We start from the raw sequence: 24,579 nt of genomic DNA, 5'->3' as shown, positions 1-24,579 counted from the left end.
TTGTATCCAAGTGGGATTATAGCTATCAAGGTTTTGGAAAAAGCTCAAAGTAGTTTTGAGGGCTGTGTTGTGTTTGTTTCATCGTGTGAATTAATGGGGTGTATAAGAGAGCCTTTGCATAACTGTGCAGTGGCTTGAATGTACTCCTGATTTGGCCCCCTGCCCATTATGTCACTCTTCAAGTGCAAGAGCTGTTGCCATGGTAACTAGTACTCTGCGAACTGAATGCTCATGATCTCCATCACAGTCATGAAACATAAACAGAGTTTTCTTTATACTTTGAGAAAAAAGCCCTGATCCTGATTTGCAGATGGGTTCAATAGCTTGTGATAGACATTTCCAATCAATTTTACGCATTTTTGATAAGGTCTTACATCCTTAATAGAGGACATGGTTCTAAATTGCATAAAACTACTTTAGAATTGAGAAAAATTATGTCAGACAAGTCATATCAGTCTCCCCCTTTCTTCTCAGCACCTAACTAAAGGCTGTGAAACATCTGAGATGACCTTGCGGAGGAATGGGCTGGGCCAACTTGGCTTTCACGTTAACTATGAAGGCATAGTGGCAGAGGTGGAGCCGTACGGCTATGCCTGGCAAGCGGGGCTGAGGCAAGGCAGCCGATTGGTCGAAATTTGCAAGGTGGCTGTGGCAACACTTTCACACGAGCAGATGATAGACCTGCTCCGCACCTCAGTCACTGTGAAAGTTGTCATCATACCACCCCACGAGGACGCCACACCACGCAGGTAGGTCTTTTAGTATCAATTAATGGTTAGATTCATTATTTCTTGACTGAATCTTGGTGAATAAGTAGCAATTATTTTTGTCAGATTGTAAAAGTAAACCAGTCATTCCAAGTTTTGCAATAAGACAACAATACAAAACATTGCACCTTTGTGCCCACACATGCAAACCAAAATAGATGAGATCCGCCTTCCCAGTCTAGGCTTGCCTCCAGGCGCTGTGCCAACTTGAAGGTTATAATGATCAGGGTCTAAACTACAAATCATCAGACCCACCGGATTTTTATTTGCGTTCACTTGTCTTTTTTTTTTCTTTTCTTTTTTTACAGTGGTGGTGCATTATTATTATCCTTAGAAAACCTACAATTTCCATTTTTTACAGTTTATGTTTCTATCTAAACTATAAACTGACACTCCTCTGTATCTTCTGGGTTTTAAACAAACGAGAGGAATGACAATTTCATTCCTGAATGTGAATTGAGGTAGCAAACAGGATTCAGAATTTAAGGATTACTAATTTCATTTTTAAGTGTTGTTTATAAATCCTGGGAGTTTATAGGCCTTACAGAGAGAATGTTATTTATTTTAGTTGGTTGGTTATTTAGTAACTTTAGTGCACCAGGTTACAGGAGTAACATTTCCACAAACTATATTGCATGTTGCTATCTCCTGCCAAGATAGTAAAGACTAAAGAGATGTGCACTGCAATAAAAATGTTAGGGTTAGTAAGATATTTTATTTTATTTTTATTTTTTTTAAAGAAATTTATACTTTTTTCAGAAAGGGATGCATTCAGTTGATCATAAGTGACTAAAGACATTTATAATTTTACACAGATTCCTATTTCTAATAATTTCTGTTCTTTTGAATGGTTACTTTCCACAAAAAATATTAAACAGTACAACCATTTTCAACATTGATAATAATAAAAAATGCTTCTTAAACACCAAATCAACATTATTAGAATGATTTCTGAAGGATCATGTGATCCATGTGATCACTGAAGACTGGAGTGATGGCTGCTGAAAATTCAGCTTTGTAATCACAGCAAAAAATGACATTTTAAAAGATATATTAAAATAGAAAATGGTTATTTTAAATCATACTAATATTTCACAATATTACATTTTTTACTGTATTTTTGACCAATTAAATGCAGCCTTGGTGAGGCTGCCTTAAGCGCTGTCTTTCAAAAACATTTTTAAAAAATCTTACTGGAACCAAACTTATAAACGGTTGTGTAAATGCCTCATTTCACCTTCAAGATCAAGTCAAATGCTCTTTCATTACCACTAACTACCAAATTTGTCATCTTATAGGGGCTGTTCAGAACTGCACCGTATGCCAGTTGTTGAATACAAGGGCAACAATGAGAGCGGCTCATTTGAGTACAAGTTTCCTTTCCGGAGCAATAATAACAAATGGCAGCGCACCTCGTCCAGCCCACAGCAGTCCCTCACTGCCTCACCTCAGAGTCACAGTGGGACCCCGAACCGTGCCGTCAGCCTGGGGGCCAGCATGGGCAAGACCCTCTCTGCCGAGCGGCCCGAGAGAGCTGCTGCCATCCCCCGCAGCGTGTCCAGTGATGGCCGACCCCTAGACCCTAAAAGGTGCTGCTTTAATGGAGTGGAGCTTTTAAGTTACTCTTCCCCTTCATTTTTTTTGTCGTTCTTCCTGTCTCTCGTTTATCTTTATTTGTGTCTATCGCTCTTTCTCTACCTCTCTCAGGATGTCTCCAGGGTCTGAGAACTATGCCCTGACCTCCTCTCTCATGTTGGGGCGCTCGCCCCACAACCGCAGTTCCCCCAGTAACCTCTCCTGTTCCAGTGACACGGGTTCAGGCTCTGCTCACTGGAGGCAGAAGTCTATGCCTGAGGGGTGAGGCTCTACAAAAATACCTCCTCTTACTGTCTACCTCCTCTTCGTCCTTGGTTTCTTTTGAGCACTTAACTGTCCATCCCTTAATCACCCAGTCATCTCTCCAATGTATCGGTTCAAGCTTTCACACAGCTTTTAATCACAAGATGCATTGGTCGCAAAATGAGGCAAAATGTGATTGACAAGCGTATACATGTTTATGTTTACATAGATTTGCACACAACAGGCACTCTCCTCTCCCAGCGGAGCGGCAAATGGTGGCAGAGGGAGGAAGCAGCGGCAAGTCGACCCCCAGCTGGCCCAGAGTGGAGGACAGCTCTGACAGACCACCATCAGGTCAGACCACACTCCATCGGTGATGAATTATAGAAGGGGAGGAGGCTAAATGCAAGATGTCTGAAAGGGAGGGGAGGAGGAGATCAATGAGGAAGCACTGCAGGAGTGAATGAATGAGCTAAACAAAACTATTAACAATGAAATATTGAGGAGAATGAATGAAGACAAAACTTCAGAAGAATGACTGTGAATATTCAAAAACCGACTTTTTTTTTAAGCAAATGATGACAGAAATAGTGCTTGTATTATGGGTTTAGAGGCCCTCGGTGCTTGATATTTGAATGAATCGTGATTATAGAATGCTTCTAGACTAGATGCCATTCATAAACTCTCAAAACACAAAAAATAAATTGTACCTTTTTTAACAGTAAGACCACCTCCTCTTAGCCAATTTCAAGCATTTCTTAAATCAGATGCTTTTGCTAAACTTAAGTAAAAAATCACTTGGGGCATGGGTATCAATGCAGATTATTAGATTTGATTCAGTTCTCATTCTCAAGCTTTTTATTTGAGTTTATTTTTTTGAGCATATTTCAGTTGTCCATTTTGCTTGCATATATATTATTATACACAGGGAACATTCTGACTTTACATTTAGGAAGATTAACAACAGGGCAGTCCAATTGCTACATATTGAACAGATGTAATCAACTTGTCCCACACTGTTTGTGCTACGTATTATTTCAGTATTATTTGTATACTATTATAGGTTTTATTAATATTTTGAATTGGCTTTTATTTCAGTTTGTAGTTTAAATTTAGTTTAAGTTTTAATAATCGTGGTTTTGTCATTTAATTAGTTTTCTACATGTATATAGCTTTATTTTCATTTCGTGTATAGTTGAACTGATTGTAGAACTTTTTTAGTTAACAATAACAACCCTGATGTTACAGACATGTTAAGGACAGGTGCACTATTAGTTTACAAAGAGTAAAATTAGGACTCTTAGAACATTTTTACCTGGTCAGGGATAAAGTGGGTGAAAAGATCCCATAGGTTTACATTGGAGGAAGGATCTGAGGATCAGAATATCAAAGGGACTTGAAGGTGGGCTCTTTTGACTTCGGCCAGTAAGTAAGCACTCAGAACACCTTAGCAACCGCATGGTAATATCCCGGCAACCACCCACGACACCTTAGCATAGTGGCGGCCACACGGGCAAGCACCACTCACATTCACTTGAAGATATGTAAAAACCTAGTCTTTCTTCTCAAGTGCTTTCATTAGAAAACACTGAAAGTGACACATTGTTTTAACCCAAGAGCTCTGGGAAACACATTACAGACGTTTTAGCATGAAAACCAATGCAATGAAACTCTCCTTTTTAGGGTGCTTGTTGCCATGCTGTAGGCTATGTGGTTTTGTTATACCATATTTCCACCTGGCATTGACTGCTTCTTTTTCTTTTGGGCCACACTTGTTTGTGCCCGCAGCTCAGTTCGGTTTGATCTTCTCACACACACCAGATCATCTGATCCTTCCCTCCCCTGAATACCTCTCTCTTGTATAACCGTGGTCAACCTTAGAGCGCTCGATAGATCAAGCATAGTCTTTGAAAGTAAGCTGTGTCCAGTGAAAGGCAGCAAACATAAATGTTGTTTCAGAACAGCATGCTGTATATGGGTTCAAGCAAAGATAGAAATACCTCCTCTTTCCTGCTGGTACGGTTGTGTAAGCAGCGCTTTGTGTCCCTCTAGCCCCCCCCACCACCACCACACACACACACACTCTCTCTCACTCTTCAAGGTCCAAGTGTGCTGTGACTCACACTACCACCCCCTTTCTGCATATTTTTCTTACTTCTCTTGCTCTCTCCATTCCTGAAGCTTCTCCACATGTCTCCTGTTTTTGACAGGAATATTACTGTTTTTTGTTTTTTTTTAAAGACTGCAGGACCTGCAGGCAGTCTTATGCTACCTCCGCTATGTCTGTCTGTCTCTCGCTTTGTCTCTGTTTATGTCCCTCTTTTGTATATTATTCTCTATAACCATCTCACTGTTTTCAGCTTCTCTGACTGTTGTGGTCAAGCGGCCCACCTCCACACTCTCTTGACCCCTCTTAGCTCCGCTTTGTGGCATCTCGAAGACTCGGATGGTAATAGCAGGGTCCAGCCCACACGAAACGCATCAAAACACATCTGAGCATTTGGCCCAGTAAACCTTATGACCCGTGCTGTAAATGTTATCATTGCCTAGAATTACAGTGCAGGTCAGAATTAGTTGCCCCCTTGGTAAATATGATCAAAAATGGCTGTAAAAAAGAAATCTTCAATTTTTTTCAATGCAAAAATCTAACCTTTTATTGAAGTAAAATAATTGAAAGTGGGGGGAAAATCACATTATGAAATAAATAGTCTTCTATAATGCCTGATGAGTTTGGAGAACACCTGACAAGAGATCCGAGACCATTCCTCCATACAAAATCTCTCCAGATCCTTCAGATTCCCAGATCAATGTTGGCGCTGCTTTTCTTCAGTTCAGCCAACTCATTTTCTATAGGGTTCAGGTCTGGGAACTGGGATGGCCATTGCAGATGCTTGGTTTTGTGCTCAGTGACCCATTTTTGGATCACTGTTCTGTTGGAAGATCCAAACATGGCCCATTATAAGATTTCTAGCAGGGGTTGTCAGGTTTTGATTTATTTTTTTACCTGTTGGTATTTGATCGAATCCATGATGCCATGTATCTGAACAAGATGTCCAGGACCTCTGGCCAAAAATTAGGCCCACAGCATTAAATATACAGCAGAGTATTTCATTTTACACATGGGGTACTTTTTTATCCCTGTATGAACCAAACCCATATTAAGGGTTTGCTGCCAAAAAGCCCTTTTTTGCTTTGTTTTCAACATGTATATGTCGCTCTCATGATTGCAGACGACGAAGTCAGTCACCAAATGCTTGATCTATGTTGGTTTTGTCTCTTGGGATGGCTTTGAGAAAAGTCACCTCGCTGATTTGTTATATTTATAAAGATTCAAATTATAGACCCAAAGAACCTTAACTTAAATAAATATAATAGAATTTGTTTCTTTTATATAGATAATTATTTTTAAACGGTTTAATCGAAGACTATTTATGCACCACTAAAACTAATGAAATGCACATTTTTTTTTACTATTAGTAAAGTAATTAAATGGTAATATAAAATTCCCACCTGGCAGAATCTTAGGGTGTGTAAATATACAGATGAGTTCATCAGCTTTGGATCTAAATAATGCAGAATTTGTCCAAATTAGAGGAAGACAAATACAAGAAGGTGGAAGAGAAGGGGGAGGAAGGCCAATCAAAAAAAAAATTTCTCTGAGAATTGTTCTACTGTAGTAGTTTTCTAAACTATGTTTGAGTTACAATTCTTATCACTCGACGTATGTGATTTCATGTACCGATTCAGATGGCACTAACATTTCCATGTTTATTACGTGTGTGTGTTTGTGTTTTCTAGATGTGGGTGTAATACAGAAGGTCATGTGTTGTGCTTGCGTGCATCACAAATGACGTATATGTTTTAAAAAAAAAACTACTACTTGGATACAACTTGGTTGGCTGTTTATAATAAACCCACAGAAGTGGGCCGAGACATGTAGACAAGTATCTTACCTGACACTGATGTTAAAATGGGCCATCTTTGCAATTTCCTTAATTTGGCTCTATTTATTAATATTGAAATAAAATGAAAGCATGCGGAAATTTGGAGTGCAAACGGGAGCTCAGGGAGGTTAAAAAAAAAACACAAGAAGCATTAGGATAATACAATATCAGCAATCACTGACATTCGCATTTGGACGGGATTAGATTTCTCACAGTAGGTAATTTTCCCTGGAATTTTTAATGAGGTTGTGTGATAAAAACACAGACAAGGCACTTTCGGACATTGTGAAACATGAATTTCTGTAATGTCCTCCATGAAAACTAGTCCTATCCGAATAGGGCTCGTATCTTTTTTTCCTATATAAGGCTGGAAGGTATGTGACAAATCCATATGAGACATACTTTTTGACATTTTTGACAGATTTCTGACATTTTTAATGATGCTCATTCACATCCAAACCTTTACTTTTTTTCCCAGTAGCTTCCATATACTTTTCCTGAAGTGATGTTCCATTCCTCTAAAGCAGTCACGTTAGCACAAAATTGTACATTCAGGAAATAATTTGAATCGAGTAAAAAGTGTTTGATTTCATCTTAAAAGATCATGGTTTGTACAAACTGAGTTTGAGTTCTGAGATACTGCAAGGTATTATTATTCTGAAAAACAAACAAAACTCTGCTTTGAATAGCTAAAGGGAGGTAGAGGCAGGAAGTAGGGTGTCAAGAGGGGAAGGAAAGCCTTTTCATAAAGCTCGAAAGGAATTGCCCCCCTCTGACAAAGCAATGTTGCAGTGGCTCATGCATGTACAAAGAAATGGCCTTATTTTCCTCCTTTTTTTTTTCCAAATGTATGCCCATGTCTACTCGATTTTGTCTTAAAGCCCGTGTAATCAGTCTGTGTGAACTGTAACACAAAGTCTCTGACGTTTTAGAATCATTTCAAGTCTGTGCATTTTCCGACATTCTGCTTCCTGTCCATCCATCCCCTCCCCCTTCCGAATTCTGTGTACTTTAATTGCTTGTACCATCTATTTTTGTTATGATGGCCATTATGTAACAGCCAACAATTACACAATAGTTTCTTTTGCACTCACTGTCCTGTAATAAAATCAGCACAGACTGCATAAGCTATATTGGTCAAATCAGATTTCTTTGAGATCAAATTGTCTATGATTTTATTTCAAGGAGGATAAATTATTGTGTGTGTGTGTGTGTGTTCGCATGTGTACTTTAGGCTTTGTTTATGACATTTCTCATCTAAATGAGTCTCAAGTGTGTCTGTTTCCTCCCTGCTGTTATCTTCTGTAGATGCTCCAGTCACTAAGTCTAGCTCGTCCTACTCAGGCGGCCCACGCATCCAGAGACAGGAGCAAGTCATTCACCTTTCACCCAAGAAGGGCAGCCAGGTGGGTTCTCAACTGCTGCATACAACCGCTCTTAAAAAATGGCGCCCCGTGGTACCTCTTCACTAAAGGAGCTTTAAGTGGCGAGCATTACCATAAAATACCACAAACAATAGTTTGTTAAAACTAAGTTAATATGTTAATCAGAAATATGGTCATGAAGTACAATTTGTATGGTTGAGGGTGGACTATTTTGACTTGAGCCCGAAATCAGCCCTAAGCAACCTAGCAATAGCAGAGCAACGCAAAGAAATCCACTCAGAACACTTTAGCAGCTGGGTCAGTAAAATATACACTACTGTATATGTTAACAAATGTTGGTGCTCAGTAAGATTAAAAAAATAATAATAATTGGGAAAGAAATTAAATTGATGTAAAGTGACAGTAGACATTTATAATGTTACAAAAGATTTTAAATCTTTTTCCATTCAAATTAGTGCAGTTCTTTTGAACTTCATATTCATTGAATACTGAACAATTAGCAGTAATGGCTGAAAGACAAAGACAAACCTGGTCTTGTCAAAAAAAAAGCACACAGACATGAGTCTAAACGGGTTCTCTCTATGATATAATTATAATTATTATTTATTTTAAAAAAATTGCATGTTGGTTGCGCCACATTTTGTTGGTTGACTTTTATTTAGCACATAATTATTAATAAGTAGTAAAAGCAGTTTATTAAAAAAAATTCTAAGAAACACTGTGCCTTAACATTATGGTGTAAAATCTATTTTTCTTTTCTAGTTTAACTCTTTCTGAATATTTGACCTTTTCAGCGACCATTTCCTTTCTCTTACAGTCTGAAGGTCCGTACTCCCATTCCAGCAGTAATACGCTCTCCAGTACCACGTCTAGTGGGGGTCACAGTGATGACAAGTGGTATGATCTGGGTAGTGGAGGGGTGGGAGAGCAGCCGGACTCTGAGCCGAACGGTCTGGGTGGCGGTGGATACCTGCAGGGTGCTTCAGCTGACAGTGGCATCGATGCTACGTCATACGGGGCCACCCATGGGAGTTCTAGCTCTCTGCTGGCTGTGGGAGCAACTGGGGCAAGAGAGAGAGCTCCTTCACCCTGGCACAGCCCTACAGAAGGGGGCCGGAGGGTGCTTGAGAGGTCCCCTCCCGCTGCAGAGTCACCAGTGTCCCCTGCTGAGCCACCACCTACTACCCGAAGCCCACCGACCCATCTACTGGTCCGGGATGGCAGTTCTTACAGTCTGAGTGACATGGCCTCCCATTCTAGGTATTCTTTGATTCACTTTATAAACTTTTACTGAGACTTGTAGTTGTTTTTTATTTATTTATTTATTATTATTTAAACTAGCAAGCAACAACCTAGCAGATACCCAAAACTCCCTAAGCAATGCCCTTGTAACCTTCCAGAATACCTTAGCAACACTCTGGCAACCACACACAACATCTTAGTATTGTGATGGTGGGCTTTTTTTATTTGGGCCTGTAAGCAACCACCTAGTAATTCCAAAGACTTTATATACAGAAAGACTGTGCACTCGTATTACTATGAATGGGAGAAAGTGCAACGTGCAATATGGCGGAATAAGTCACGCCTTCGAATCTAAAGGATAGAGCCAATCACTGATTGGTAAAGTCATCACGTCACTGCAGCTGCCGTTAGAAGAGCCGGTTCCTATAAAAACAGTCAGTGTTCTGAGATGCGCGATTAGGACTGCACAGGATTGGTTCAGCCTGGAAAATGCCACTTTTTGTCATGATTCGAGCGTTTAGTTACTTAATTTATGAGACAGTTGTCAGATTTCATTGGTGATTTCAAATATGAAATTTAATCATAATCTTGCCAAAAATACCCATAACACCTTAGATGTACCCTAATAACACCATGGCAACCACACACAACGTTTTAGCAACCAACCACCTAGCAATACCCAGAACACATTTGAAGTGCCCTAGCAACCACCCAGAACACCCTAACAACTGTATAGCAACACCTTGGTAACCACCCAACACGCATCTTTGCATTGTGGCAGGTGGTTTATTTGATTTGAGCAAATAACTAACCATCAATACCCAGAACATTTCTCTAGAAAGCACCCAGAACACCCTAGCAACTGCATAGCAACTCCCTGGAAACCACACACATCTTATCTTTGGGCAAGAAATGTTTATCTATTCAGAAATGTGCTCCAGAGTTTGGATGTTAGTTTTGCATGTCATGTTACAATTCTTTGATATACTGTATGCATTTGTAGTAGTAATATGGCAAATAATGCTATATGTATGTGTACACATGTTATAAAGTATGTGTACTATTTTTCTAGGTTATTTATTTTCTGAGACAGACTAGACATGTTTTCCCATTATCTGGCTCTCCCTCAGCACACGCCACTCTGTCAGCCCTGCAGTCCTGAGCTCCAGCCACAGCTCCCCACGTGAAGAGTCTTCCTCGGCCACCTCCCCCTCTTCCTCCTCCTCCTCCTCCCAGAGCTCGGTGTCACCTGGCCCCAAGAGTTTCTATCCTCGCCAAGGGGCCACTAGCAAGTACCTGATCGGCTGGAGGAAACCGGGCAGCACCATAAACTCTGTGGACTTTGGGGACACACGCAAGTAAGTAAAGGTGCTCAGCTGTGGGGATGATGGATGGTTAAAAGATATGTGACTGGATTATAAAGATGTGAAGGAGAGATGTTTCAAAAGATACACACAGGGAAACGGTCACAACAAGTTCAAGTTCATAAATCATGGACTACTTGCAGTCTTGCTAGATAAATTTGTCACATTGTTTAATAGACAAGTTAATGCTCTAGTTGAGTTGGCTCTGACCTCTCTTTTCAGTGGCAATAAATCTGTGTAATCTTTTTGTCAGAAGAGTTTAGGTTTTGTTTTCCTCTGGCTCTTGAATTTTTGTTTTTACTAATACATGACTGCCCCCTTCTGGAGAGGAAGAGTAATAACAGTAAAACGGCATATTGATCCTGTAAATGTGGAAATGATTGCCTTACAATTGGCAGTCAGGAATTTTATGTTTAATTCAGAATCTTGCGTTCTGCCTCTTCCCCCTAGAAGACCACAGGGTGAGGGGACAGACACTGGGTCTTCTCAATCCAGGCCCTCTCTTAGGGATCTGCACTCTCCCCAAGCCATGTGCAAGTCCACAGTGGAAGAAGATATGAAGAAACTGATCGTGCCAGAAATTTCCTCATCCAGTAAGCACAAGGAGAAGAAGGTACGTCATCAACTGAAAAGCGCTGTGATACTGAGCGAGTGTGCTGTCATTTTTGAGTGTTCATTTACACATGAGCAGCTTATGAAATCCTTCTTCCTTGCAGTCCTCCTCCTCAGGTCTAGCAAGCTCAGGGCGCCGTTCTCTGCAGCGCACCCTGTCAGATGAGAGTATATACCGGGGTCAGCGGCTGCCGTCTCTGGGAGATTCCATTCTGGAGCAGGCTCTGGCCAGCGACGTGCTCTTCAGCTGCTCTACCCTTCCACGATCGCCGACCACCCGTGGCGCCCCACTGCGCAGACCTTCTTACAAAATGGGCATCAAGATGCATGGTAAGAAAACCTGTCATGATTGGGTCATAGTGCCGGGTGGCAGGGTGGCACAATCTATAGAGATGTCCTAGAAATGCATTTATCATTGAGCAAATCTAATAAGCCCCTGGGTCTGTGACAGTACTGCAGGGGCTCCACCAATTATTGTTTGATCTCAAACTAATTTTTGTGAAAAATACAATATTTTTACAACTTCAAAGCTAAATTCAACTTAATGTTTCATTTTCTGGGACGTTTTCATTCAGTACCACTGCAGTCCCCTAAATTTCCCCATTATGTTGTGTAAGATGCACACTGCACAATCTCTAACTGGGCAAAAGCACTCAATCACACACATGCGCACACACACGTCACCTCACGTTTTCTCATTGGCTATGTGTTAGGTGACCTCTCAGCGTCTGACACCTCTCTAGCAGACCTGCACGAGCGGCACAGGCTGCCTCCTCCTGAACTGGGTCTCATGCCCCTCCCGGACACGGACACAGACAGCGGCCTGGACTGGACCCACCTCGTGGATGTTGCCAATGCTTACGAGGGTGAGAGAAGACCACAGCGCAGTGAGCTCATTTCTCTTCTCTTTCCTCCTCAGCTATGTTACAATTTTGCACAATCCATCTGTCCATCTTCTGTAGGAGGGAGAGGTTTTTACTTAGTTAATATTTACATTAAGGTGTTTCTTCAAATATGGGCACTTTCATATGCCAGAGGTTGATTGTTAAAGCTACACTATGTCACTATGTCCGCGCACAGTGAAAAGTAGCTTCGGCTCTAAATTTGACATGGATCAAGAAAAACTAACCAAGGATCAAGAAAAACTGCAAACCTCTGCAAGACACATGATGCAGTTTTGTAGTTTTTGTAGTTCTTACTTGTTTGAGTTCGTTGCCTAGTTAGTTAGTCTTCTATTTCAGCTTTATTTAAATTGCTGAAAACAAGTTGACTTACTGCATGCAATTATGATTCATAAAATTAGCATTAGAAAGCGACGTTATCCCAAAAATGCTATTTCCACCACAGAATGTTATCAAACAGCGAACACAAAACATATGTGGAGAGAATGGTGCTTGTGATGGCAATGTTCATGAAAAAATGGCATTTGACTGTAAAATTAAATAACCTAATGAGAGTGTGAAATGTGTTTTAATTTCTAAAGGATCACCAGACAGGGCCAAAAGTGCCCATAGTTAAAGAAACACCCATTACTGGGGTTTATGACGTTAAGGATTTATCCATTTTGTGCGAAGATGTAATATGCTGAATTTGCTGAAACGTAAGGATTTAGGATAATGAGTGAAATGCTGTTACATTAATGGAAATGTCCCCTGAGGGCTTGCACTGATGGACAGATGTGAAATAATGTGCGACTGTGTTAAGCTCGAGGTGCTGCTTTATCGTATGCCTAATAATGCCTTCACAGTTAAATGAATGCTCTGCTTGTCATCACACCATCATCTCTCTCTCTCTCTTTCTCTCAACTCCATCACACTCTTCTCCTCCCATTCCCCTCTCAGTGCAAAGAGGGTTTATGTTTAGTTCTCAGGACGTCAGTCAGAGAGGAGAGTCTTCACTCAGTCCTCAGCATCTAGAGCTGCAGCCAGTGCCCCACACCAGACTCTCCCCCAGGTACATCCGCTACACTCTCACTTCTCAGCTTTTTCATAATAGTCCAATAAATAATCTCTAATTCTTTTGGTATGTGGTTTCTTAGTTGTGTTGTAGTTTTTTGCATATGGCATCCATTTTTTCCTAATTCTGGTTCTTTTGTTAGTGATGGGCCTTCAAGCTACAGTGGGAAAGTTTCTCAGCTGGAGGCTTTGGTGAAGATGTTGCAGGAGGACTTGAAGAAAGTGAGTAGAACTTATACAATATTCATAATAGCCTCTTTGACCTATTCAGGGTTAAATAAATCAGGAATAATTGATAGCCATTTATTGAAAACCAATGCACACCTGTGGTAAGGGCCGTTGCTTGAATTTCCAGGGCCCTGGTTCTGTTTTTATTGGTTCCCCCCTCAGTTGAAGTTATTGTCCGAGGGTGTCGGTTAAAGTGTGGGCCGTCGGGAATCGTTTCCACTTTTCCCTCCTTAATGATGGCTCTGCTTGTGGTGGTAATGCACCAACAATGTGTGACGCATTCATTTTCAACAATACAAACAGATTGTAGTCAGTTATTCTGCTTTTACTATGGCAACCACATGTAAATGTCAATAAAAGTGTAACAGTGCCAGTCCACTTTCTCAGGGGACTTGGTTCCTGATGTGTTTTTCGGATAGGGATTTAAGAGTTATGAACCAATACAACCAGCTCTGAGGTGGATCACAACTATTTGAAAATAGGACTTAAAGACAAAAGTACTTAATGGCTTAAATAAGGGAAAGAATAACAATGCCATGAAAACAATGGAGAAATTAAAACAATTGATTTAAAGGTGACATGTTATGCCCCCTTTCACAATATGTATTATAAATCTATGGTGTCCCCAGAATGTGTCTGTGAAATCTGAGCTCAAAATACCCCCCAGATCATTTATTATAGCTTGTCAAAGTTGCCCCTTTTTGGGTGTGACCAAAATCGCACCGTTTTTGTTTGTCCCTTTAAATGCAAATGAGCTGCTGCTCCTCGCCTCCGTTCAGAAGACGGCCGATCCTTTACACAAGCTTCGGATACTCTGAAATAACCCATAGCGGAGTGCAGCCTTACAGAGAGACTGTAACTTTTAGACTGCACCTGGACGTTTCTGAATGGTTAGTGGATACATGATACATGGATAGAGTTACCTTGATTAATCGCATCGACTTGCATGTACTGTCATGTTTAACTTTTACACAAGTTGACACAGTTCCCTGAGGTCTTTATAATGGCGCTTTTCCATTACCAGTACCAGCTCAGCTCGACTCGACTCGTCTCGGCTCGCTTTTCGTTCCGTTTTCCATTGCAGATAGTACCTCCACAATAGTACCTGGTCGTCATAGCGACGCCGCAGGAAACTGCCGTGACTTAATCTTATACGCGAGACGCGCGAGACACACCCGCTACCCACACACACAGGACTATGGAGGAAATCGAGTGTATGCTATTTTTGGATGTTTTTGTTTTTGTTTTTGCTGTTTTTTATTCAGGATACTCCGTCTGGCGCGTGCAATGATGACGCAGTGAATAGTGACAATTCTCTCTGACCAATCAGCAGTCTGTCGTGTTTTCACGTCACATTTTAGTATCGCCTCAGCTCGCTCAGAACCTCGCCGGAGGTGGTACGAAAAAAAGTACCTGGAAGCGGGTACAGGTACAACTTTTACACAGTGGAAAACCAAACAAAGGCGAGTCGAGTCGAGTCGAGCCGAGCCGAGGCGAGCTGGTACTGTGTAGTTGAAAAGCGCCTTAAGACAACTGTGGCATTTTTTGGGTCAAATAAGTGTTCTGTGTTCGTCTGTGCAGCCAACGACAGAACAGTTTGCATGCTTTGCTCAGACTTTTGCCTTTGCGTTAGAACTGGTTACACTGTTGTCGCTTGCGTATAATAATGCGTAAACCAAATGGCGGCGCCGTGTGTGGAAACGTGCAGATTAAGGGGCGGTAATATTATAATAATAATATTCCCTTCCTACGTCAGAAGGGGAACGAAATCAGATCGGCATCATTTTTTTAATGCTTGCAGAGAAAGGCTTACCAAAACAAAGTTACTAGGTTGTCACTTTTCACGTTTTCAGGGTTGGTAAATGCACAGGGGACCCTATTATAGCACTTAAACACGGAAAAAGTCAGATGTCCCCTTTAAAGATTTTTCGCTTATAGCGATTCTCTGATTGGTAGAAATTTCTCTGCAGAATCATGGGTAATGTCACTTTGGTAAAGTTGAACTAATACTGGCTGATGACTTCAACAATTACATGTACCAAACCTCATTGCTCACAGTAAGTCTAGTTTATAAGAAAACAAGTTTATAATTCCTCTATGGAGAAAATGGGGATTTTTACTTGTGGAAGTTATATGAAACTGTAATAGTCATCAAATCTTGAACCACTGTAATTGACTCGGAATGATTCACTTTGGAACAACAGAATTAGCAATTGTCGTATTGCCTTTAGTTTTCCTAGATAAAAAGTGTTTGATAATTTGCCTTGAAAAGTTTAATGTATTTTGCTTTTTGTGTTGCATTTACATTCCTAGTAGTAACTGTTGTAAACAGGAGCTCTGTCGATATTTAAAGTTAGTGTACTCACCCTCACATTTATCATTCTCTCACTAAGTTTTTCTTTTCCTCCAGGAAAGGGAAGAGAAATTGAAACTGCAGGCACAAATTAAGAGGCTTTGGGAGGACAATCAGAGGCTGCAAGAAGAGTCTCAAAGCTCTGCTGCCAAGCTCAAGAAGTTCACAGAGTGGGTCTTTAACACCATCGATCTGAACTGAGCCATCCGCAGAAGACGGTCAAGATCAATAGACTTCTCGAGGACCAGACAGACATGGGAGAGACTTTTACTCCCATGTGTGACCGGATTGAGAATTGTCCATTCACAATTCAACACAATTTGATATTCACATTAGCATTCCTCTTCAAACTGTCAACACATCTGTGGCGGCATGGCTCAAAGTCAGGAAAATACAATTCTTCAGCCCTTTTCTGTGATGACTTCTCCACTCTAGATCCCTTGGGGCATCATTAGAAGCGCCCACAGGAGTAACTAGTGACTGGCTGTGATGCCAGCCTTTGCCTTCCAGGCTGTTCCATCCTTGTCCCTCCTGTGCCCTACTTACAACTGACAACCAGACATTCAGTTCCAGTCATTTGGACGTTGCTACAGCCCTGCCCCATGTAGACCCCCTGCCTCAGAGCCCGAGTAGAAGACTCCTCTGCTACACGACAACATTTCAGCATCCAGTACCATGTCGTGAAACGTGCGGCGTCATTGTGGTTTTTGGAGTTGTAAAAAGCCTGTCTGCATGTTCTGGCGAAACCAATCTACAAACTACAAATGTGCCGCCCTGCTCTTCAAATACCAGTTGCGTTTCAAAAGAAGGAATGCTCCCTTTTTTCTGAAGGTGGCATTAAGTGTTTTGCTCATAATGAAGTCAAAACGTGTGTTATGTTGTGATGTTTCATCTCAACATTAAACGAAGCAATAGCAGGGAGTCTGAATCCTTGTCCTAAAGACTGGACGTTTGGCAATATTCTGCCTTGATTCCTCTCAAATACATCTCAAGTCTGTGGTACGAACACTGATGATCCTACAAGTCTGGAATTTAAGGACATGTCTTATTTTGGGAACAGTTCAGTTATTTATTTCATTTATGTTACGAGTAAACGATTTCGATTCTCTATGCGTGCAGTACAACGGACATCTGTGAATAGCGTTTCTTTCGGAAGGGGATGTCACTTCTTTTGGACTCTGTTTTTATTTTTGGTATTATTTTTATTTCTAGTAGAGTTCTGCCTGAGCTGCAGTATCTTTTGTTGTGCAAGTTGTGGAGCCCTAGTCTGGTATTGTTTTGCTTTAGTGCCATCTAGTGGTAATAAGTGATCCGTCTCACTTGACTTCAGCTCTAATCTATTCCAGTTTGTTTCCACGTTGCCTATACACACTCATAGTGATGGAAACCTTCCATTCAAACAAGAGATAACGCTGTAAAAAACCAGACACACGGGTATTGGATTCAATATCAGGGATGAGAGGAGGTGCCTTTCTGAGAAAAGGGAAAAAAGGAAGCCTAGGAGTCGTATCTGAACTCATAACAGGAGACACAAGTTGCAATGGGTTGCTTGCAGGAACTAGCCTCAGAAAGAATGCACACACACACACACACACACACACACACACACGGAGTCAGATCTTGGGTGCTTTGGCCGTCATTGGTCAAAGAACGCAGAACCAGGGGGATGGCTTAGTTAAGAGCCAGCTTCACTGTCTGGGATCAATCATATTGAACAACTGCCCTGTAATCTCACACCCGGTTAAAGCACTTTGCTCTTGTTGTCAGTTTCTCAGTCCCTCGTCCGAACATGGCGGCATTCCCAGAGCAGAAAGGTCAGGCGTCAAAGACCAAACATCCTGCCCTACTTATATCACTGACCCAAGTAATGTATATTGTATAGATCTCCTCCATTATACTGTTTATACTCTTCGGAAAGCACTAGCTGGTTTCTCAGTCTAATGAAGACGAGTCGATTTCTGGATACTTTACGTATTATGAAGAAGATGTGCACAATGGATCCGGAGGTAACTTCGATTTGAGTTTGTGAACAGTGAGCAGCCATAATCGATTCTGTTCTAGGAATCACTCGAAGTGTCTCAGAAAGTGCCTCCTGATACCCGTAGAGAACGAAACACTAAGAATGCCAAACTTTTGCCTCGGTCGGGACGGACCTGCACAATGTGGAGAACGACATGAGATTATTATGCCTCCTGCCTCAGTCAGGAGGGTGAAACGAGAGCATCAAACTCCTTGACTGGACAAAACACGACTTCTATTTATTCTCGCATCACTCCACTCGGGTTTGGTATTCATTCTCCCATCATTCTCAATCCTTTATCATTTTTAAACGCATAAATGGTTCAAGGTAAATATTGATGACTGTGGGAATGTGAATTTTAATTCATTCTTTATCTCCTATCTCTTCTTATTTTGTTCTTAGCTTTCTGATTTGAATTTCTTTGCACTGTTTTTTTTCCCTTTTTTTTCTTTCATTTTGTATAAATCTATCGCTATTCGTTTATGGACATGCATAAACATATGGCTCTTGATGTTGCTTCTTGTTCTTGCGTATGCAGTCCCTTTTGAGAGAGATGAGGCTGGGATTGTTTTCCCTCCCTTGATCTCTTTTATATTGTGTCATTAGACGTTATTCCATATATTCTCCCATCTAAACTTTAAAAAAATTGTGTTTTTAACGATGTGCACATTTTAAAAAGGAGCATTAAGATTACAAACAAAAAGTACTGTTTACATATACTGTTCATCTTTGTAAAGTGTAGAGGTTTAAAAAGAGAATTTCCAGTGATTACAGTATTAAGGTTTCATAAATAAATAATAAAAAAAAAAACTTGATTTGAGGTGCTGTAATTATTCATGAACTGGTCAAAACGAATGGCTCGTGCTTGCCGCCCGCTCTATGAGGTGTAATCTGCCATTGCTTTCTGAGCCAATAAATTAATCTAAATGCAATAGTTGAATGTCATCCCACGTCTCCTCGTGTTTATTATTGCTGCGATCTGTACCTTTGTTTTATGTTTTCGTCTTTCAGTGTTGTGCTTTTGTGGAAGAGGCTGATTTTTGCCACGGTAGTGGCGAGGATAATTGCACCTTGCAGTAAGTAATCAGCAAAGCCTGTTGAAGAGCAGGGCTGGATTGCCAAGGGCTTCTCACGTCCTCCTGCTGATCTGCCTCTGATTGTGACGTTAACCCTCTTGTGACCGTGCAGCTGAGTCCAGTCTAATGTGATTGTTGCTGTTGCTTCTACTGGAATCGCTGAATTCACTTTTAAATGCTGCGAGAGAATCTTCTTTTTGTGGAAATGCTAATGTTAACCCAAAATGGAAAATAAATGTAAAGGGCATCTCTGACCTGCAGCCGTCGATCTCTGGCCGAAAAGTTAATGAAGTCAAATAACCTTGCTGGATTTTTTCATGTACTGTATGTGGTTGTAGGACACATTTCGGATATATCAGCGAGCAAAAGTTATTATCTGACTTAGACTATTGGAAATTGGAAATGAGTGCACAGACCCAGACTGAAGTGGAATGTCCTCTGCTCGAGAACTTTGGTTGAACGATGCAATAGGGAATTTTTAGTGCACTTGAAATAAACATGTTGTAGAACAAGTAGTGGGAGCAAAGGGCTTAGAGCTCTTCCCAAGAGTGCCGGCTGTTGCAATGCTGTCACAATCCTGTGCAGATGTTAGCAGACTGAGCTCTCTAGTATTTGCACTAATAGAAGAGAACCAGGATAGAAATTGGATAAAGAACCAATGTCATGAAAAACACCCCATCTTTGGTAACACTTTATAATATGTATACAGTAATAAAGTACTTGCAAATCATTTGCAAACTATTAGTTTATAGTTAATATATTATAGTCTCTACATTATATGAATAGGCTATATACAAAAAGTGAGTTCATAATTCGTTGTCACTGTAATTAACCAAATTATTAGTTTAATTAGCTCATATGTAAAGAGCTAGATGTTTTTTTTTTATGCAATTGATTTGCCTAATTAACCTAATTAATCATCCAAGCCTTTAAATTGAACTTTAAGCTGAGGATTAGTATCTTAGTAACTAGTAAAATATGTATTTTATATGCCATCATGGCAATGACAAAAGAAATTAGTTTAGACTTGAGAAAAATAATTGTTAACGCTCACAAAAGAGAAGGATACACACATTTATCAAAGCATTTTTAAGTCAAGAACTGCCATGAGAAGGATTTTCAAGAAGTTTGAAGAGACCCACACAGTGGAGAACAAGACTGGCAGAGGCAGGAAGCGAAAGATTTCAAATATGTTGGAAAGAAAACTAGTGAGAGAGGTTTCTAAAGACCCAAGAACATCTGCCAAAACACTAGTGAATGATTTAGCCAAGACAGGGATTGATGTCTCAGTGAAGACGGTCAGTATGCCCTGCACATGCAGGAATGGACTGTGAGGTTGCTGACCCAAGAAACACTCCACTTCTGAAAAAGAGACACTTAACCAAGCTAGACTGAAGTTTGCCATGGACAACCTGGAGACAAATTATGCATTCTGGAAACGTGTCCTTTGGTAAGATGAGACTAAACTAGAGCTCTCTATAAAAATGCCGTTTTGAAGCTCTTTAATGTGGCGTGATATCACCATAGGCGTCTCAGTTTAAGCAGCAGCGAGCGCGAGTGAACGATCATCTCTTCCTGATAAACATGAATAAACATATATGAAGGTTTGTTGAAAGATACAGTACAACTTACTGAACGTGTTATATCTCGTGTAATCGCTAAATCAGTGTTTCAACGGCGGAAAAACATAAGTAAAATAGCTTGTAAACAATCCCACGCAGCATTACATCTAGCCTAAGTTACCTCAGGCAGAGGCAGTCAGTCAGTGTCCGCAGCTTGTCAGCTAGAGAAATGAAACTCTTTCGCTAAATATGCACTATATTAGACTATATATTCCTTATATTTTACTTATCCTGTTAGTGATGTTGTTAGTCAGCTATAGAAATGAACTCTTTCGCTAAATATATGCACTATATTAGCCTATATTCATTATATTTTACTTATCCTGTTAGTGATGTCTTGATTATTTAATGTAGGCCTATGTTTCAAATAAATGTCACAGCCACTGTGTAAATGATATTTCAATAACGAATTGGAGTAAAAACATTAGATTTAGAAGTTAATGCAAAAACTGCCTTATGTGCAGTTTACATGTTTGCATAGAATTTGTTAATTGAATGTTGATTCTTATATCTAAAAATAAATAGCAACTTAATATAGTAGGCTAAGGGCTCCCTATAAGGCCTAGTTTACAGCATTAGCAGAGATTTTTTTTTTTATTCTTAAGAAACTTTTAATGAACTGAATTCATTTAAAACCACTGTTTGATTAAAAAAGAAAAGAAAAAAGAAAAAGAAATTTTATGTTGTTTTCTCAAATCGTTTTGAAAGTGATTCCAACAATATTTCTCTGTGCTGTTATAGCTGTGGTGTGGACTCTGCTATTCTTTAATATTGAGAACGATTTTTAGAACTATATCTTTATCTTTTTTTTATTATTATAAAATTTGTATTTGATATGTCACATGGACATCACAATTACAATGGACGAACCATATGCATTTGCTTGAGACCTGTCCACGCAGGACGCTAATTTTCAACGCCTTTATATTTATCGTCCTTGGTGTGAACAGCCTTACTAGAGTCCTCTTTACTTTAGTCACAGTCAGACTTTAACACTTGTCTTCTATTCTTAGCCACCTGCTCTAATAATTGGCATTTATGCAACATGTGCCCTTTCCTGCAGGTCTCTGGTAAGAAAGAACATAAATGCACTGCACATGTAACACTCTTGTGACATGTTACCTAATGCACACTGAAACATTACTTTCACGATAGAAATGTCTCTAGTTCAGTGCAAGGAGAAAACACTTGCATTTGCAACAGATATTCATCCTGCAGCTCAACAGAAGATAATTTCTTGTCCACATGAATGGAAAAAGCAGCTAATTTAGTAAGATGATGATTAGGCTACTGGAGATAGGGAAACACCTCTGTGCATTTCTTGCATCTCTCACTAGTCTAAATAATTAATCTAGCCTGGAGTGGGTGGGTTTCTGATACTGTCAATTTGTGCTGATGTTGCTATGCGCCAATGTCCATTATGACTGTATATGTGTGTACACATGCCTCTTTGAGTGAGTGGTTGGCTGAATACATTTGTGATTCAGACATGATGAGCAATTACTCCTGCCTAATGGCTTCTGACGGTATTGATTTTTGGAAAGAGAGCATTTGAGCATGTGCTAATGCATGTTTGTATCAAATTATCTGTATTTTGAATCACAGTGTTGGGTAAGTTTCTTGTACTATAGCTTGAAAACTACCAATATGTCTAGTCTCAAAGTATAGACTTGTGTGTAAATGCTGTTGTACTCAGCCATGACTCTTTTATACTTCCTGACTAAAACAATGAAGGACAGAGAGCCCCAAAAATAATGTAGGAGCTGTGTTAACACCTATAGGGCTCAGGAAGGGGCTGGCTAGGGTACTGTGCGATAAAGGACACTTCCTGGCACTGATAAATAGCCCTTTCCTGGCTGTTCTCTGCAAAGTAGAGTACTTGCTATTTGGTCAAGGGTTAATTGATAACAATGGCCCTAGCTAGAAATATGCAGACTGGAAACACAACGTTCTTGAGCAACAGCATCTCTGATGTTTTATATATCAGTTTTCTCAGAGACACAGTAACTCCAATTATATGTGTACCGGCAACCTACTCTGTGAAGTTACAAGGTGCACTTTTTCTCTCTTTCTATAAATCACTCCTTGTTGCATCATATTTTGTCAGAACTGGAAGAAAACATAACAAAAAGTAAAGACCGACTTCCAGAACTCTATCAGGATTCCCTGTGGGTATGTATCGTCTCTGTTGTGCCAGAAGGCCGATTAAGAGCCAGTAGGAAGAAAAAAAAAGAGAAGGGTGGTTTGGGTGTGAGAGGATATGTGTGCATGGGATAGAAGAGGGGATGCAGCAGACAAATTAAACCGAATTACATGAGTGGACCTGCAGGCTTGCTCAAGAACAGGAGACAAACTGTGTTCTCTGTGAGGTCTCTGTGGTCCAGATGTGTGACATTCTGCAGTGGATGAATACTTGTAGGGCATTTAATGAATATTTCTCCCCATTTTCTGTTTGTCTAATCCATTTCAGAACCATGGGATGGAACTGAATACATGAAACATAAAAAATAGACTTGTTCAGGCTCCCAGTATCATCCAGATGTGATGATCTATTCTTCCTCTTTCCTTTTAAAGCTATCAAATCATGAGAAGTTAGATTTTCCTTGATCTTTTCAGATAAAAGAAATTGATGCACAATTAAAAAAAACTGTAGCTTTCAGGACTTCTACCCGGTCCGAAGAGCATTTATTTTTTCAGCTTGATTAAAGTGAGTTAAGATGGCGTCCCACTAGCCGTCTTGAGACAGCTCAGTTGTGGTCAATAATTTTTCATCTGATGAAATATCTTTACTCACAGGTTTGCCAGACTCACTGATTAAGAAGGACAGAATAAACTGCCTCTCTTTCCCCCGAGTCCAGTTCTTGTGAAGCTCTGAAAGACATCTTGGCCAGTCAAAATTATTTGTGTAGTCTGATTTAAAAAAAAAAAAAAAAATTAAGCCATATTAATAAAATCACTAATATTTCATTATATAATACCAGATATTTTTCCTTTAAAAGCATGAAATTACTATATTTTCTCAATCTGCTTCCTGTTACGTTAGGACAGTTGCTAGTGATGGGCTTGAGACTGTGCGGTGACATCCAATCACTGATGCATGATGGCGTTGTTTTCCTGCGGCTCAAGAATGATCTGTTAGCTCTCTTCAGGTATTATAATCCTATTATTTCTTAACAACTAAAGAAATATGTGATGAGGTATGTCAAACCTGGTTATTTAGGCTGTTTAGCACCACACGTCCTTCTGAAGGATCCTTGATCATTTCAATCTGACACTAAACTGTTTGAGCGGCACATTTTATGTGAAATGTCACATGTTGCAGGCTTTGCAAAGAGGTTGTTCTTGAAGAATGGGGGAGTTTAAACACAAACGCAAAAACTCGCTGTTCACAGTTTGTGTGTGTGAGAGCACCAGAGCACAGTGAACAACTCTTGTCGCTCATTTCATGTGTGAAGGGACCATTTTATTCTAACAGTCTTGTTTTCAGCACACAAAGTGCCAAAATGATATGGTCGACTTGGAATGTTAGTAAAGACAAAAATGACCCCTGTACTACTGTTCCTTCTTACTGGATTAGGGTTTAAGAATAAATTGATAAACTGCTAGAGCTTATTATAATTTATTCTTAAACCCTAATCCTCTTAATTTTTTAGCAAGATGTCCTAATGAGAGAAATGCAGAAATAAGAGGGGATTACTCAATTGGTATGCCTACAAAAAGCATTCTCTCACTTAATAAACATACATATTTCAGAATTGCTTGCCAGAAACTACAGAGGGAGACACTCCACCCCCAAACCCCCACCCTCTGTTCTCCTCCCTCCTTGCCTCTGACACACACACTCTCACACTGAGTTTGCACACCTGCCAGGATCCTCACACTGTACCTGAGCACTTCACTCCACGCAGCGACCACCCACGCTGGGATCCAGTGCGCGCGAGACACGGAAAGAGTGGAAGGAACCCAGTGCTTTCCACAGCTGCACAGCTCCAGAGTCTCTCTCTTCATCATCTTCCCCCCACCAACACCCCATCATCATCATCATCATCATCATCATCATCATCACCACAGTCTCTTCAAGCCAGTTAGATCATGAACCTGCTCTTTTCTGGTTGCTAAGGAGGGGAAATCGAGCTCAGAAGGAGTGGACGAGGCGGTACTTACTAAGGTAA

At 40.3% G+C, this 24,579-nt stretch overlaps 2 protein-coding genes across 14 annotated transcripts in view; both read left to right on the top strand.

Annotated features, from left to right (window-relative positions):
• Positions 1–18,654, top strand: part of sipa1l1 (signal-induced proliferation-associated 1 like 1) — a 97,095-nt gene extending 78,441 nt beyond the window's left edge. For 2 of the 7 annotated variants that reach the window (XM_082147447.1, XM_082147446.1), the window contains exons 9-21: positions 475–749; positions 2,066–2,356; positions 2,475–2,624; positions 2,836–2,960; positions 7,859–7,956; positions 8,753–9,195; positions 10,308–10,535; positions 10,992–11,154; positions 11,258–11,483; positions 11,867–12,040; positions 12,995–13,106; positions 13,252–13,330; positions 15,747–18,654. In XM_082147447.1, the coding sequence (XP_082003573.1) occupies positions 475–749; positions 2,066–2,356; positions 2,475–2,624; positions 2,836–2,960; positions 7,859–7,956; positions 8,753–9,195; positions 10,308–10,535; positions 10,992–11,154; positions 11,258–11,483; positions 11,867–12,040; positions 12,995–13,106; positions 13,252–13,330; positions 15,747–15,890 (2,508 nt within the window). In that variant the 3' untranslated portion in view covers positions 15,891–18,654. The remainder of the gene's footprint in view (positions 1–474; positions 750–2,065; positions 2,357–2,474; positions 2,625–2,835; positions 2,961–7,858; positions 7,957–8,752; positions 9,196–10,307; positions 10,536–10,991; positions 11,155–11,257; positions 11,484–11,866; positions 12,041–12,994; positions 13,107–13,251; positions 13,331–15,746) is intronic. The other 5 variants (XM_082147448.1, XM_082147451.1, XM_082147450.1 and 2 more) reach the window with 5 other exon arrangements.
• Positions 18,655–24,236: 5,582 nt separating this feature from the next.
• rgs6 (regulator of G protein signaling 6) overlaps positions 24,237–24,579 on the top strand; it is a 79,822-nt gene continuing 79,479 nt past the window's right edge. For 6 of the 7 annotated variants that reach the window (XR_014200261.1, XR_014200262.1, XM_082147503.1 and 3 more), the window contains exon 1: positions 24,237–24,575. The gene's annotated coding sequence lies outside the window, so the exon portion shown is untranslated. The remainder of the gene's footprint in view (positions 24,576–24,579) is intronic. The other variant, XM_082147498.1, reaches the window with a different exon arrangement.

Source organism: Leuciscus leuciscus, assembly GCF_965113295.1.
Source record: "Leuciscus leuciscus genome assembly, chromosome: 19".
Classification (NCBI taxonomy): Eukaryota; Metazoa; Chordata; class Actinopteri; order Cypriniformes; family Leuciscidae; genus Leuciscus; species Leuciscus leuciscus.
Note: the sequence above shows the minus strand (reverse complement) of the source record. Positions and strands in the feature narration are given on the sequence as shown.